The sequence below is a fragment of the Saitoella complicata genome (genome assembly GCF_001661265.1).
Source record: "Saitoella complicata NRRL Y-17804 unplaced genomic scaffold SAICOscaffold_4, whole genome shotgun sequence".
NCBI lineage: Eukaryota > Fungi > Ascomycota > Saitoellomycetes > Saitoellales > Saitoellaceae > Saitoella > Saitoella complicata.
This window is the reverse complement of record NW_017566995.1, coordinates 127,183-141,106: the sequence shown is the minus strand read 5'-3', so window position 1 is coordinate 141,106 and position 13,924 is coordinate 127,183. Positions and strand designations below refer to the sequence as shown.

The 13,924-nt window shown below is 53.1% G+C and overlaps 8 protein-coding genes across 8 annotated transcripts; 3 read left to right on the top strand and 5 right to left on the bottom strand.

Moving 5' to 3' along the window:
* Window positions 1–28: 28 nt before the first annotated feature.
* Window positions 29–3,154, bottom strand: SAICODRAFT_29164 (uncharacterized protein). The gene has a single exon (XM_019167338.1). The coding sequence runs from the start codon at window positions 2,931–2,933 to the stop codon at window positions 69–71; it is 2,865 nt and encodes a 954-aa protein (XP_019026057.1). The 5' UTR covers window positions 2,934–3,154; the 3' UTR covers window positions 29–68.
* A 650-nt stretch (window positions 3,155–3,804) lies between these two features.
* SAICODRAFT_196884 (uncharacterized protein) lies at window positions 3,805–5,276 on the bottom strand. Its single transcript, XM_019166142.1, has one exon. It carries the CDS (start codon window positions 5,225–5,227, stop codon window positions 3,929–3,931), a length of 1,299 nt encoding a protein of 432 aa, XP_019026056.1. The 5' UTR covers window positions 5,228–5,276; the 3' UTR covers window positions 3,805–3,928.
* An 80-nt stretch (window positions 5,277–5,356) lies between these two features.
* SAICODRAFT_5564 (DUF159-domain-containing protein) lies at window positions 5,357–6,700 on the top strand (the record flags this gene model as incomplete). The annotated part of the gene is made up of 4 exons (XM_019169388.1): window positions 5,357–5,383; window positions 5,442–5,524; window positions 5,581–5,981; window positions 6,054–6,700. The coding sequence occupies 4 exons, from the start codon at window positions 5,357–5,359 to the stop codon at window positions 6,698–6,700; spliced, it is 1,158 nt and encodes a 385-aa protein (XP_019026055.1).
* A 329-nt stretch (window positions 6,701–7,029) lies between these two features.
* Window positions 7,030–7,985, top strand: SAICODRAFT_29161 (uncharacterized protein; the record flags this gene model as incomplete). Its single annotated transcript, XM_019167337.1, has 1 exon — window positions 7,030–7,985. One exon carries the CDS (start codon window positions 7,030–7,032, stop codon window positions 7,768–7,770), a length of 741 nt encoding a protein of 246 aa, XP_019026054.1. The 3' UTR covers window positions 7,771–7,985.
* A 291-nt stretch (window positions 7,986–8,276) lies between these two features.
* Window positions 8,277–9,399, bottom strand: SAICODRAFT_5562 (uncharacterized protein; the record flags this gene model as incomplete). Its single annotated transcript, XM_019169386.1, has 3 exons — window positions 8,277–8,801; window positions 8,859–9,239; window positions 9,295–9,399. The coding sequence occupies 3 exons, from the start codon at window positions 9,397–9,399 to the stop codon at window positions 8,277–8,279; spliced, it is 1,011 nt and encodes a 336-aa protein (XP_019026053.1).
* A 212-nt stretch (window positions 9,400–9,611) lies between these two features.
* On the bottom strand, window positions 9,612–10,706 carry SAICODRAFT_33606 (general stress protein 39; the record flags this gene model as incomplete). Its single annotated transcript, XM_019168304.1, has 2 exons — window positions 9,612–9,637; window positions 9,806–10,706. 2 exons carry the CDS (start codon window positions 10,704–10,706, stop codon window positions 9,612–9,614), a joined length of 927 nt encoding a protein of 308 aa, XP_019026052.1.
* A 330-nt stretch (window positions 10,707–11,036) lies between these two features.
* SAICODRAFT_69584 (alcohol dehydrogenase IV) lies at window positions 11,037–12,756 on the bottom strand (the record flags this gene model as incomplete). The annotated part of the gene is made up of 4 exons (XM_019170487.1): window positions 12,351–12,756; window positions 12,149–12,286; window positions 11,701–12,091; window positions 11,037–11,644 (listed from the first exon to the last, which is right to left on the bottom strand). The coding sequence occupies exons 1-4, from the start codon at window positions 12,372–12,374 to the stop codon at window positions 11,037–11,039; spliced, it is 1,161 nt and encodes a 386-aa protein (XP_019026051.1). The 5' UTR covers window positions 12,375–12,756.
* On the top strand, window positions 12,701–13,762 carry SAICODRAFT_89015 (uncharacterized protein). Its single transcript, XM_019171600.1, has 4 exons — window positions 12,701–12,898; window positions 12,960–13,230; window positions 13,298–13,478; window positions 13,537–13,762. Exons 1-4 carry the CDS (start codon window positions 12,776–12,778, stop codon window positions 13,601–13,603), a joined length of 642 nt encoding a protein of 213 aa, XP_019026050.1. The 5' UTR covers window positions 12,701–12,775; the 3' UTR covers window positions 13,604–13,762.
* The last annotated feature ends 162 nt before the right edge of the window (window positions 13,763–13,924 follow it).

The window sequence follows — 13,924 nt, the reverse complement described above, 5'->3', positions numbered from 1 at the left end:
GAAAAGAAACTCCCCGTTCCCAAAAAAAACAAAAAAACCTCACTTCCAGCGTGAAGCCCCCATGGCAATTACTTGAAACGCCCCAACATCACCTCTGCACTGGGTGAGACGAGCGGCTGACTCTTCGACTTATTCGGAGAGTCGTTCTTTCCTCTTCTCGACCCAAACAGCCCCTTGCTCTTCTTCACTGGTTCTGCAACCGGCGTCGGCAAGGCTCGTGACGAAGATGAGGGCAATGGCATCTCCTTCAAGAAGTCAGCCAAACTCTCATCTTTCGAGGCAAGCTTCCTTGGCTTCCTCGAATACTCCCCAAATAACTCTTCGTCACTGTCCATCGCAGAATCATTCTCGTCCTCCTCCAGGTCCTTAGTCGGCGCCCGTGGAACCATATTGCGATTCTGCGGCATCCTTGACTTGTTCGCGAATCGCTTAGATGAGGTCGACGCCGGCGAACCGTGAACACTTTGGGACATCGACTTCGTGGACTTCAACGACGGCGAGTTCGGATTGCCAGTACTTTGCGCCAAAATAGGTGTCGTCGCCACGGACGAGCTCGTCGTCTTCGCATCCTCCGAAATCCGCTTCGCCTGGTAAAAGCTATTACTCCCGAACGTAGGCACACTCGACAAAGAATCCGTCTCCGCGCTAGCACTAGCCAACGTAGCGGTATCATGCGTGAAGGAGACCTGCTTCTTAGCGGGACTAGTCTTACTCGGCCCTGCAAGATCCGCTGGTTTGAGATTTGTAGGATCGGTGCTCCGCAGGAAGTCGGCCAAGTCATATGTCAACTCGCGCTTTTGCACAGTTGGCTCACGAGGTGCGAGGCCAGCTGCGGCACGAATCTCCGCAATCGAACGTTTCGGCGCAGTACGGTTGGGACTGAGACTTTGCAATGCCGGCGACGGGATGGGATTAACCACCGTAGGCGGCGCAATAAGCGGAACAGATCTCGGCGTACCCGGCGAAGAGATGATCGGTGATGTCACGACAACCTCATGGCTGATAACCTCCCCGTCCGGCCCAGTACTGCGAATAAACTTGGCAAGATTCTCAGTCGGCGCCGCCCGTACTTTCCTCAGCGAGTCCACAAACGGATCATCATCATCCTCCTCCGCAACAGCCAACGGACTCCTCGGGATCTGCCTCGGACTCGTCGACAATTTCTGCGTCTCAATCTTCTTCAACTCCCCAATATTCAGCGTAATCTTCTTCGTCTCGTCCGCAGCCAATAGTGCCTCAAACTCCAACCTCTTCGCGGCTTGCTCGGGTGTTTCGTCTACCTCCAACACACTCTTCCTCCCCAAACTAGAACTCGATCCAGATCTCCGCATGTCCGCGCCCCACTCCTCCCCGTTAAGCTCAGGCGAACGCTTCAGCAACATCTTAATACTCTTCGTCGGACTCTTCCACGAGCGCTCAGAAAGCGTCGGCGATAAAGGCCTGTCAACAGTATCCCGACTCCGACTCATCGTCCTAACAATCGTCGGCGAATCCTGAACAAACCCATGCCCACGATGATGTTCCCGCAAATCATTATCACTAGACCGATGCGAACTCACAGTCCTCGCACCGGAGGGAGAGAGTGTAACCTCCGCCTTCGCGATGCTCGCAACGTGTGCCGTGAAAACCTGTACATCCTCCACATCACTCTCCGTCATCTCACTATCAATCGCACTCGGTCTCCTCTCATCACTTCCCACGAGACTCGCAAAACTATGCTGTCGGAGCCTCTCGCCCTCGCTCTCCAAATCCGCATCCGAGACCACAATCGAGCTCTTCCGATACGGAACATAGTCTGAATCGTGTTGATGAACGAACGGACCAGTCTGCATCACGGGCGTCACAGGCTCCCCTTCAACCAAATCATTACTCGTACTAACAAACACTTCCTCCTCCATATGCTCATCCGTGACAACGGCCTGCTGTCCCCTCAAGTCATTCTCCATCTCGGTGAATGCAGCATCGACACTTCCTTCCACTGGTCCGCGATAAATTGAATCCCGGATGGGTTCGAACATACCGCTTTCCCTCATCCCCCCTGCGGAGGCCTCGCACCCACCAAGCGCGTCGCGGAAACCACCGAAATCGAATCCGAGACCCGTACCACGACCGCCAGCGAGTTGACCCTGACTTTGGGTCAAAGGACCTTCCTCACTCCCCGGCGTCGGCGGCGCCAACTGAATCCCCGGAACCTGAAGCGTCTGCTGCCCCACAAACTGTTTCTGCTGACCCAGACTCCCACTCGAATGCGCAGAAATCGGTGGACTAGGCAACGCACCCACACCTACGCCAACACCCACCCCTTCAAACGTCCCCGCCTCCTCAAAAATCGGACTCAACCCCGCCGGCCTCAGAGGTACAACCTCTGGCTCCTTCCTCACCACAGAGCTCGTCACGGTCGGGATGGCGTTATGCGAGTCCTCCACGAAATCAGCCCAGAGTCGCTTTGCTTTCTCGTCGGAGCTCGTGGCGCCTTTGGCGACATCCTGCTCCTCGATGAAAAATTGCACACCGCCGCCTTCTGCACCCATGAATTGCAAGTTATTCGCGGAACGGACGCGGTTTCGGGCTGCGCGGATCGCGGTGAGTAGGAGGTTCTCGCCGACGAGTTCGAGTGCGGCAGTCAAAAAGATCGCGGCGGCGGGGGTGATGTCGTTCGGACCCGTTGGCTCGCTGGCGGGGGGAAGAGCGTGTTCGGGGCCGAGGATGAAGTTGACGTATTCCTCCTCTACGTCGCCGATGGTGGAGTAGATCATACACTTCAACCGCGCGTACTCCCACGCTTTCTGGACGTCGAAAACGTCCTCAACATCTCCAGTTGAAGGAGAAGGAGAGGGAGTGAGGTCATCTTCGATATTTGCGCCAAGGTAGGTTTTGAGTTCTGCTTCTCCGTCTGCACATGCCTCCCTCGCAACCCTGTCCGGCAAAACCATCTTAAGCCCCTCCGTAACCCCCCTCACCCCAATTCCCGTCTCCACCTGGTGTTTAGCCGCCGCACCCAATATCCGCCTCAACAAATAATCCAAATACAGGTTAACCAACCTCAACCCTTTTTCCCCGACACAGACCTCCGCATACGGAAACCTCAGGCTGATTTTCCGCGCGATGGAGGATGCGGAGAGGATTGCGGAGGCGGAGGGTGGAGAGATGTAGGAGGGGGGGAGGAAGGGTGGGGAGGAGCGTTTGGGGGCGCGTTTGGAGTGGGTGCGGCGGGAGCCGGGGCGGATTGCGAGGGGCCGGGGTTTGCGTAGAGCGGATGTAGATGTGGATGTGGAGTCCATGGTGTATGTGTGATCGGTTTCTGCAGCAGCTGAGTTCGACTGTACAAGTGTCCGTCCTTTCGAAGCGTTACACAATTGCAATTGCCGTATGGAATACTTGCCAGGTGCTCGCACGCGGACGGATGATCGCCTATATAACTCGCGACCCAAGGCAATCCGATGTCAAGGGCCAATCGTCTCCCGTATAGCTATAGAAGTCTGGAGCGGCAGGCGAGCGTCCGCACTCAGTCTCTGCCACAAGGCGGCACACCGAGAAATTGGGTTGACCCTTGCAATTGCCGTAACGCCGCGATTGATCCACTTGATCCCCTGCTATAAGCTGACAGGAAGCGAAGAGTGAAGAGTCGAAGGAAACGAACAAGTCGCTAACTCTTACAATTGAAGCAATTCCTTCAACATGGAATGCTCCCTTGATTATTCGAGACAAAGGGCGCACGTGGCTGGCAGCGGGAAGCCACAATCAACAAAGGCCATCGGCAATTGAGAGAACTGAATGCCGACGTCGGTTGGTCAATTGCAAGTAGGACTGTGCAAGTCAAGTTGAGATAGAATATGTTATTTGATATTCGTCTATAAACCCAAACCAGCTCTTTTCCACCTCACTTCCTCCAATTGCAACCGCCGAGCCCAGCCCTTCCTTCACGAGCTCAAGCAACCGTATCAAGCTTTGCCTTCTTCCCCTCCACAACCCTCTCCAACGCATGCATCCCCTGCACAACCCCCTCCTTAAACCCAACCTCCCTACTCCTCCTCAAACTCTCCCTAAACCACTTCCTCGCACCCTCCAACCCCCCCTCCATCTCCGCAATCATCCCCAAATTGAATGCGGCGACGGCACACCCCTCCGCACACTCCGGATCAAGGCTGTTGGGATCAAGACGTTGTGCGAGGTCGATGGCATTGGTAGACCATGCGCGGGCGTCACGGGAGCGAAGCGCGATGGATTTGGGGGATTTGGCGGGGAGTTCGCTGATTGAGCCAGAGATGGAGTTCATAAGTACCACGCTATGACACGTAGGCTCCTTCTCGCTCATGTTATACGCCGCGACGAACAAGGGGGTCGCCAATGCCGCTTTTCCCCTCTCCAAGTAAAAGTGCGCCAAGGATTCGAGCGTCCCGCCCATTTCTTCCGTCGTCATCCAGATCCCGGGCGTAGGGTTCTTGTTCGTTTCGGTGAGCATGGTTTGGACCGCCCACGTCAGGATTTTCTCTGCTTCGTCGTCGTCGCTCATGTCGGCTCTGATTTGTCCCGTTTTGAGCGCGACGCTGACGGCGCGTTTTTGCATTCTCAAGCGATCCGCTTCGCGATCCGCCGGGGTTTCTTTCTCACCCAAGGGTTTCGAAGGAAGTTCCGCGATGGCTTTTTGCAGCTCGTAAAGAACCGTGGTATAAATCTGCAGAGCCCGCTCAGGTCGTTCAATCTCCTCATACACCCCCGCAATCTGTATCTTCACCCCCGTCACCGCATCACTCCCCTTATCCATCCCCGCCCCCTCCCCTTCCTCCCCCTCCGCAAGCTCATCAATCATCCTCAACGCTTTCCGATAATGCTCGAGTGCTTTCGGAATATCATCACCATGTTTATGCCAATAAATCGCTTTCCGGAGTTGTTCGGCGATGGGGGCGGGGAAGGGGTAGGGGAAGTTGAAGTAGTGGTCGTAGAGTGCGTAGCCTGTTGCTGTTAAGCCGGAGAGGATGCAGAAGAGGGCGACGGTTGTAACGAGGAAATTTGGTTTGGGTTTCTTGGATTTCGGTTTGGGTTTGGGGGATTCTGGCTCGGCGGCTGGGTCTGGCTTTGGATCGGTTGTTGAGGATGCGTTCGTTCTTGATTGCGGTGATTGCAGGAGAGGGATGGATGAACGAATACATGGCCGGGCAGCGACACCCTGAATAGGTCGTGTAGCAAGGGCTCGACGAACAATTGATCTCGTTGACATTCCTAACATTTTGTCGAGCGTTGTGTTTGTCGTCCCTCGATCGACTTCGAACGAAAAGGTACATGTACAGTACCCCGACGCACTCTCGCGGCAAGGACGTCACTGCACCGACAAACCATTCACACAACCTTCAAGAACATGTGTGGTCGATTCGCTCTGGAATTGGTAAGGTGCTGTTCACAGCTGTGCTTATGAGCAGGGTGTACTGACCAACCTCTTACAGGGCGCTGAGGAGTTACAAGAGGAGCTTCGACGAATGAACCTTCCTCCCCGCGAATTCAGACGGCCAGAGACAGTCAGGAGAGGGTCAGCATTCATCGACACCTCTGGCCTCCTCGTAAGGTATCTGATATTACTAGCAGATACAACCTCGCCCCGAATACGAACCAACCAATCCTCCGCCAGTTATCACCCCAAAACGGTGACACCCTCTCCTCCGATCCCTCCACCTCCTCTACAGCCTCCTCCCCTCCTCTCGTTTTAGAAGCAGCAAAATGGGGCTTAATCCCCTTCTGGACCAAATCACCCCCAAACTACGCCCAAGGCCTCAAAACCATCAACGCACGCGACGACAGCATAACCAGCGACCGCAGCATGTGGCACGCAATGCGAGATCGGAAACGGTGTGTGGTGTTTTGCCGCGGTTATTTCGAGTGGCTGAAGAAAGGGGAGGGGAAGATGGGGAAGGTGCCGTATTTTATGAAGAGAAAAGATGGAGGGTTGGTTGCTATGGCGGGGTTGTGGGATCGGGTGCGGTATGAAGGTATGTCGTAGGCAACCCGTCACTCACTATAAATGGGAACGAGAATACTGATGAAAGCCTCGACGACAACAGGCTCAGAGGACTACATCCACTCCTTCACCATAATAACAACTCACTCCTCCCCCTCCCTCTCCTTCCTCCACGACCGCATGCCCGTTATCCTCCCCCCCTCCGAAATCGAATCGTGGCTCGACCCCACACGTGCATGGGACAAAGAACTCGCAACACTGCTGAGACCGAATGATGAGGGGTTGGAGTGGTACCCCGTTCGGCCTGATGTTGGGAAAGTTGGGAATGAGGGGGTGGAGCTTATTAAGCCGGTGGATGAGGCGAAGGGGAGTTTGATGGGTTTTTTTGGGAAGGGGGGGGAAGTAGGGAAAGAGGTTAAGGGAGCACCACCGTCAGACAAGGACCAACATATGAAGAGGGAGGTGGTTAAGCAGGAGAGGGACGAGGAAATACTAGTGGGCGAGAAAAGCAATAACGGCCTATCGGAAAATAACGCCCCGTTACCACTACCAGTTACCCCCGCGAAGAAACGGCGAGTTTCATCCACACCCGAACCACCATCAACTTCGAAGAAGATAAAGACGGAGATGACGCCCGTACCAAGTTCAGCGAAAATGACACCGAAGAGGTCGTCTGCGAAGCAGAAAGCGAACGAGGAGAAGAAAGCGGAGGGGTCGATGCCTATCACGGCGTTCTTCAGGAAGAAGTAGGAGCATGATATAGATACCAAAGATACCCAATTACAATGTTTGATTTTCCCCACCTCTTGCATTTCTGTGTGGTTGGTATGTGCTGCAACGCAGAATCTTCAAGTGAGTTCGCCTCCAGCTGTAGACGGTCTTACATCACGTGCATCCCGCAAGTACAAGCCTAACGAATACCAACATCAACAACATCCATTCGAACGAAAGAGTTACGCGATCTGAGGAGCATATACCCGGATCAATTACACGCAATCGGATCAGCCATCAATCCACTTTACCTCAATCGAAGCTCATACGACAAGAAAGCCCGATCAGCGCCGCATACACACCCCACGATGGACTCATTGTCATCATTGACATCAACCCTCCCCTCCCGCCGCCGTACGAACACATCCAACGGCAATAATGCCACCCACGACCTCGACGCCCACGAAGCCTTCAAACACGCCGCTCTCTCCGTGACAAAACTCTATAAAGCCGCAGCAGCTGAAGCCCAAATTAGTCGCCAAGAAGGCTACTTGGATGCGGTGGAGGATATGCTCAAATTACTTGACGAGAAGGCCGGGGAGGGGATGGAGGTTGAGAGGAGGTTGGGGGTTTTGAGGGAGTGGTGTTTTGTTAGGAGGAGGAGGGGGGAGGAGGAGGAGGAAGAGGAAGAGAGGGCGAGGGAGGAGGCGGAGATGGAGGTTGTGGCTGCGAGGGAGAGGGAGGCGGCGAGGACACAAGCATCCACCACCCCCGCGCCGCCGTCGGTACCCGCGTCGGAACCATCTGTGAGAGAGTGCGAGATGGAACGACCATCACCACTCGAAGAATTCAACTTTACCTTCTCAGCTCCACCTCCACCCCAACGGGCATCAATAACACCGCGTCCGACACCTTCAACCCATAACAACAACACTCCTACTATCTTCCGCGATCAAGCACGGAATCATGACGAGAATTCGTCGGATGAGGAGACGGAGTATGATGCGAATGGAGGAGCGGGGATGAAGAGGCGAGTTGTTAGGGATGGGATGGGCGGGAATTGGTGGGATGGGGCTGGGCCGGAGAGTAAGAGGGGGAGGTTTACGTGATGAGATGTCGTAGACTCGTGGAGAGCTGGATGACGTTGGGAGGAGATGAGAATAGAAGGAAGCGGTGGTGATTGATACAAGCAACATTTGGAGGGAAAGATTCTGGTATGATGATTGGACGTGTGTGCGTGCATCCCGTCCCTTTTGGCCTTTTTATTTTCTGTTTGACGTGGAGTTCTTCGTTTTCTGTTCTTTTATACGGATTGTTTGGGGCATTGCATAGCATTGAGATTAGAATACCAATGACGACAGATCAAAATATCATCGGTTCACCAGAGAATATGTGATCTGATATTGGTATTGATGTTTTTTCCATCGTTGGACACAAGTTTCGAAAGACATGGCTTGGCGATATCGCCCACTCTGAGGAGGTCACGCGATGTTGGCTTGTAAACTTTTATTCTTCCATGAACCTTTCAGCAGCTATGCAACCCTCTATACCATCCATGCAATCCTCCGTCTTTCGTCTTTTCCGTCCCACGCCTCGTGGTACCAGTGATATACCCTCACTCCACCTTCTTGGGCTTCTTAACCTTCCAAATCCCCAACACATAATTCAACCTAATAACAACCAAATCCTTCGCCATCATAATGGCATCCCTCACCAAACTCATCTTACTCCCATCAACCTCATGCCACGTAATCGGTACTTCAACAACCCCCACCCCCAATTTCTCGCACAACAACAACACCTCCACATCGAAAATCCACCCCTCGACATGCATAGACGGAAAGATTAGGGAACATGCGCGGCGCGTGAAAAGTTTGAATCCGCATTGGGTGTCGGCGATATTGCGGATGCCGAGGAGGTGGAGGAAGGTGTGGAAGCCGTGCATGAGGATATTACGGATGAGGGAGCGTTTTACGACGGCGTCGGTTGAGACCATATGGGCACGACTCCCCACCGCACATCCCAACCCATCCGTCTCGATCTGCTTCAGGTTGCCGAGCAAGAGCTTGAGGTCCTCGAATCTTGACGCACCATCCGCGTCTGCGAACAAAACGTACTTGCCGCGAACATGTTGCATTCCCTGTTCTCGCTGTCAGTATGCACATACAGTAATCGCATACACGCGTGGAAAACATACATGCGCGACAGCTCCCCCTTTTCCCCGATTGATCTCCAACCTGACAACCCTAACCTCACCATCCCGCACTTTCCCCTCCTCCTGCTTCCTCCGTGCCCACCCTAACGCAACATCGCTCGTTCCATCCTTACTCCCATCATCAATGATCAAAATTTCCCATTGTCCTGCGTGGGTTGACGTGAGGTATGCTACCGTCTCCTCTAACATCCCCGGGAGACGCTCGATTTCGTTGTACGCGGGTACGACAATCGACACCTCCGTCTCCGGCGCATCCAATAGCGTCGGCAGCTTTTGTCTCTTTCTGTCTGGAGTGTCGTAGAGAAGTTCGCTTGGTAACGATGGTCGGGGGTGGTGTGCGAGGATATTCAGTAACACAATCAACTGTCCTCCCTCGTTAACTTCACATAACCCTAGTCTTCGACAAAATGGGACATACCCCGACAAACGCAGCAATGACAGTCAATACAGTCCCAATGAGCAACACCTGCCATGGCGGTACGTACACCCCCTCCCCAAGTCCCCAATTAACCAAGTAATCCATCGCACCCATCACACGTATGGCAGTTGTTGTAGAGAACGTACAGATGTCGAGTCTATCCAATCTTTATCGGTCAATGTGAACGGACTGTCAACCGTTCACCGTTGCAATTGTCGAGGGAGCAGGACCGAGTAAATGGTCAACACAGCGTCGAAATGTGCGCAACGCAACGCGTCGGGGTGCTTGAGGTTCGGGACGGTTCAAGCGCCTGCGCGTCATTCAGGTATGGGAAATTTCAAACCTCGGAATTCTTGATTAGAGATATGGAGGAATGCATATGGGAGGACAAGTGTGTGTGAGAATATGGTATTAGGTATCGAACTATCCTACTGCTCCGCCTATGCTACTCGTACACTGTCTCGCTTTTCCCTAAAGAAAGGAGGACACTTTTATGTGTTAAGAACCTCACCACCATTGGGGTGAAGAACCTGTCCAGTATAGAACGACGCCTCAGCCGACGCCAAAAAGACATACGAGGGAGCAACCTCCGATGGCTGCCCAGCACGCCCGAAAGCGCCCTCACCCCCACCAAACTCCTCCATCTGTTCCTTCGGCCTAGACGCAGGCTGCAACGGGGTATGAATAGGCCCAGGCGCAACAGCGTTGACACGAATACCCTTAGGTCCGAGCTGCTTGGCGAGGGAACGGGTGAATGCGACGATTGCGCCCTTGGTTGAGGCGTAGTCGACCATGGCTGGGGAACCGCGGTAGGCGGTGACGGAGGTGGTGTTGATGATACTGTCACCCTTTGACAAGTGAGGAAGAGCGAACTTGGCGAGTGCGATCATCTGGATGATGTTGGTCTTGAAGGTGCCCTCGACGACGTCGAGATCGATATCAGCGAGGTCCTCGACCATGACTTGGCGAGAGGCGTTGTTAACGAGGATGTTGAGACCGCCGAATTCGGCGACGTGTTTGTCGACGACTTCCTTCACCGCCTTGAAGTTCGACAAATCAAAGGGGATGAGCAAGCACTTGCGACCCTCCTTCTCCACCAACTCCTTAGTCTTCTCAGCATCCTCCTGCTCCACAGGCAAATACACAATAGAACAATCACAGCTCTCCCTCGCAAAGAGTGCAGCGACTGCACGTCCAATACCGGAATCACCACCAGTGATGAGAGCAGACTTATGCCTCAACTTTCCGACACCGACGTACTCCAACAAATGCGTCGGACCCTCGAGACGGGTGGACTCGGAGGTGGGGGCCATGTTCTTTTCGAGACCGGGGAGGTTTTGTTGTTGGCCGGGGATGTTCTCGGAGGTGAAGGCACCGCCCTTTGCGTTCTTGTCTTGGTCGGATTGGGACATTCTGATTGAGGTTTGCGAGATAAAGCGTTTGGTTAGGGTTACTGATCTGAGAGGATTGAAGAGGACTCTTGATCTGAGCATTTGGTTTGACGGGGAGGGTGGAGGGGGTATTTATGGGATGGGAGGGAGGAACCTTAGAACAGCGATGTTACGCTTCCATGACAACATTCCTGATCTTAAGCTTCAATTGTGCATGGAAAGTGCGAGCGCGTGTACAACAGCGATTGTGAGTGGCGATGACGTAAATGCACCTGTGAACTCCGCGGAACTTCTCAATTGAAAAACGTCAGAGCTGAATCATGGTTAAGTGAGAATAAGATCATAGTACGATCAAGCATCATAACACTCCTCAAGCACCCTCTCAATCTCTCCCCTCTCCGTCCTCCCCTTCTCCTCCTTCGTAACCCTCTCCACAATCTTTCCAACCTCCTCCCGTCCCACCTTCCAATCCTTCAAATTACTATGCAACCCCAACCCGTCAACCAACTTCTGAATCCGATCCGCTACTTCCTCCACCTGCCTCTCCACGACGATTTCATCCGCAAAGACGTCGTGCACCCCCATTCCGCGACGGATGTATGGAAGGGCTCCCGCGACCCATTCCTTTTCTTCGGGCGAGACGTGCGGGGAGTTCGCTTTCATCCTAACAACCCTTGACAGAGTGATACACGTCGTTATCCCATGAGGAATCTCATACGTCGCACCTAACTGGTGTCCCAAGACATGGCTAAGCGGCCACGGTGTCATATTCCCCCCTTCCATCTGTAACGGGAAAATACTCATCGCACTCGCGACCTGCAACGCATTCCGATACTCCAAATTCCCCGGGTTCGCCTTACTCAGCGGTAGATACCTGAATAAATCCTCGAGGGCTGCATAGCAGAGTCTCTTATTAAACACCGGCACCCCCGGACGGTATAGTGACTCAATCGCATGATCTATTCACCATCAAATTAATATTTCGTATGTGGGAAATCGATTGGTGGGCTCATACCAATTGCCCTCATTCCCGTACTGACCCACAAACGTTCCGGGGTACTCGTCGTCACATTCGGATCCAATATAATCGCACCCGGACACATCGCTGGATCCTTTTTCTGCTCCTTAACACCCTCCTCATTGGTGTAGCCTGCGCCGGTGGTGTATTCGGCTGCGGAGAGGGTCGTGGGTACCGCAATGTACTTCAAGTACTTTCCGGTCTTTTCGTGGTAGAGGTGGTTGACGAACTTGGTGCCATCGATGGGAGAGCCGCCGCCGATTGCGATGATGGAGTCGAGTCCCAGAACCTCGATTTGTTCCACCAGCTCCTTGATTTGTTTAATCGGCGAATGCTGAGCGATTGACCCAAGCGTCTGCGTATGCGTCGCCTCCGTAATCTTCTCGAGCTGTGCATTTGTATTCGTCAGCATAATCCTTCACGCCATGCCGAAGTACAAAGGCACCTTCTTGACCAAATCGGTCTTCTCAATCAACGACTTTGTCGAAATGATCGCACTCTTCTGACATCCCCAATCCTTCAGGATCTTTGGGATTTTCTGGAGGGAGTCGGGGCCGTAGTAGAGGTGTTCGAGGTTTGTGAACTGTGGAACGCGAGCGAGTTTTGTCAGTTATGGCTTTTGCACAGCTGACTCAATCACTACCCACCTTGTAGTAGCCTGTTTCCATCATCTTGCCGGCTGTTTGTCTGGAGAGCGTATCGGTGAGGGATCAATGGCGGGGTCGAGGTTCTTTTCATCACATCCTTGATCCACATTCGGGATAACGTAGCCGGTCAATCCCCCGCAATGGTCACGATCATGCATTCAAGAGCCGGTCGGGGTGGAATTGCCGTATAGAAAAATTGTGTAGAAATCCATAGATCTTCGTTTTCGGGCCAAATGAGAAGTCGAGATGTATGACGTCTTTCACAACAACTAATCGATAATGCGAACGACGGTCACCCGCAAACCGCAGCTGCAGCACAACGACATTCAATGAGACCACCAACCTTCGTCGTCCCGCATCTCTCCGTTACAAAGAACATACTGGCATCCTCAAGACTATCCCAACTATCCCTCCACCTCCGTCCAATGTCCTCCTCCTCAGCATCGAACGGCTCCAAGGTCATCTCACGGACGACGATGTCCACCGAAGATGCAAAATGGACCACCCTCAAAAAACTCAAATGGGTCGACGCGAAAGGAAAAGAACGGGTAATCTAGAGCCCCGGTACATCTGCATCGCCAGTGAATGTGGCTGACATCTGAGATACAGGCCTGGGAATCCGCCGAACGGTCAACCCGGAAATCCTCCGGTGTCGACGCGGTGGCAATCATGGCTATCATCCGCCGCCCCGGCGAGCCCGATGGCTTACTACTCGGAAAACAGTACCGGCCACCGACGGAGAAGATTTGTATTGAGGCTCCGGCGGGGTTGGTTGATGAGGGCGAATCGCCCGAGGAAACGGCGATTAGGGAGTTGAAAGAGGAGACGGGCTACATTGGTACTGTGAGGGAGAGTAGTTGTTTGATATTCAATGATCCAGGTATGAATTTGATATATAACTCGCACTCGATTCTTGATTGTTAGTTGCTGACAAGGCTCATACATAGGCTTCACAAACACCAACATGAAACTGGTATTCGTCGATATCGACATGTCCGACCCCCGAAACAAAAACCCTCAGCCGGAGCTCGAGGAAGGTGAAATCATTGAGACATTTACGCTTCCTCTTGATAACCTTTATGAGGAGTTGAAGAGGTTGGAGAGTGAGGGGTTTGGTGTTGATGCGAGGTATCTGCATCTGTGTTGAGCTGCTTATTGATAACGACGTTGCTAATATTGTGCACAGATTGGGATCGTGGGCGTTGGGGTTGAAGGCTGCTCAGGAGTTTGTTAAGTTGAAGGGTGCCTTGTGAGAATGCGGTCGAACATGAAGAGGGCGGTGATGTCTATACAAGTAGCGTTGACGACAACTGACATCAGAGGTATTATGCTATACGTTTGGAGTGTAAGATAGAGTGAATATGACAAGGGTCACGAAGATGTTAGACAGTCTTATACACCGTCCTCCCTCCTCTCCTCCCGCCAAAATTCCAGCACATCCATCGCTCCTCAACTCTTCCCCATCACATTGCCGCAACGGTAGCATTCTTAGTCTGAAATCCACATGGCACAAACGGCTCATCTACAAAATACAGCTGCAACACCGTCCCCGCATACGTCCTATCATTCGTACA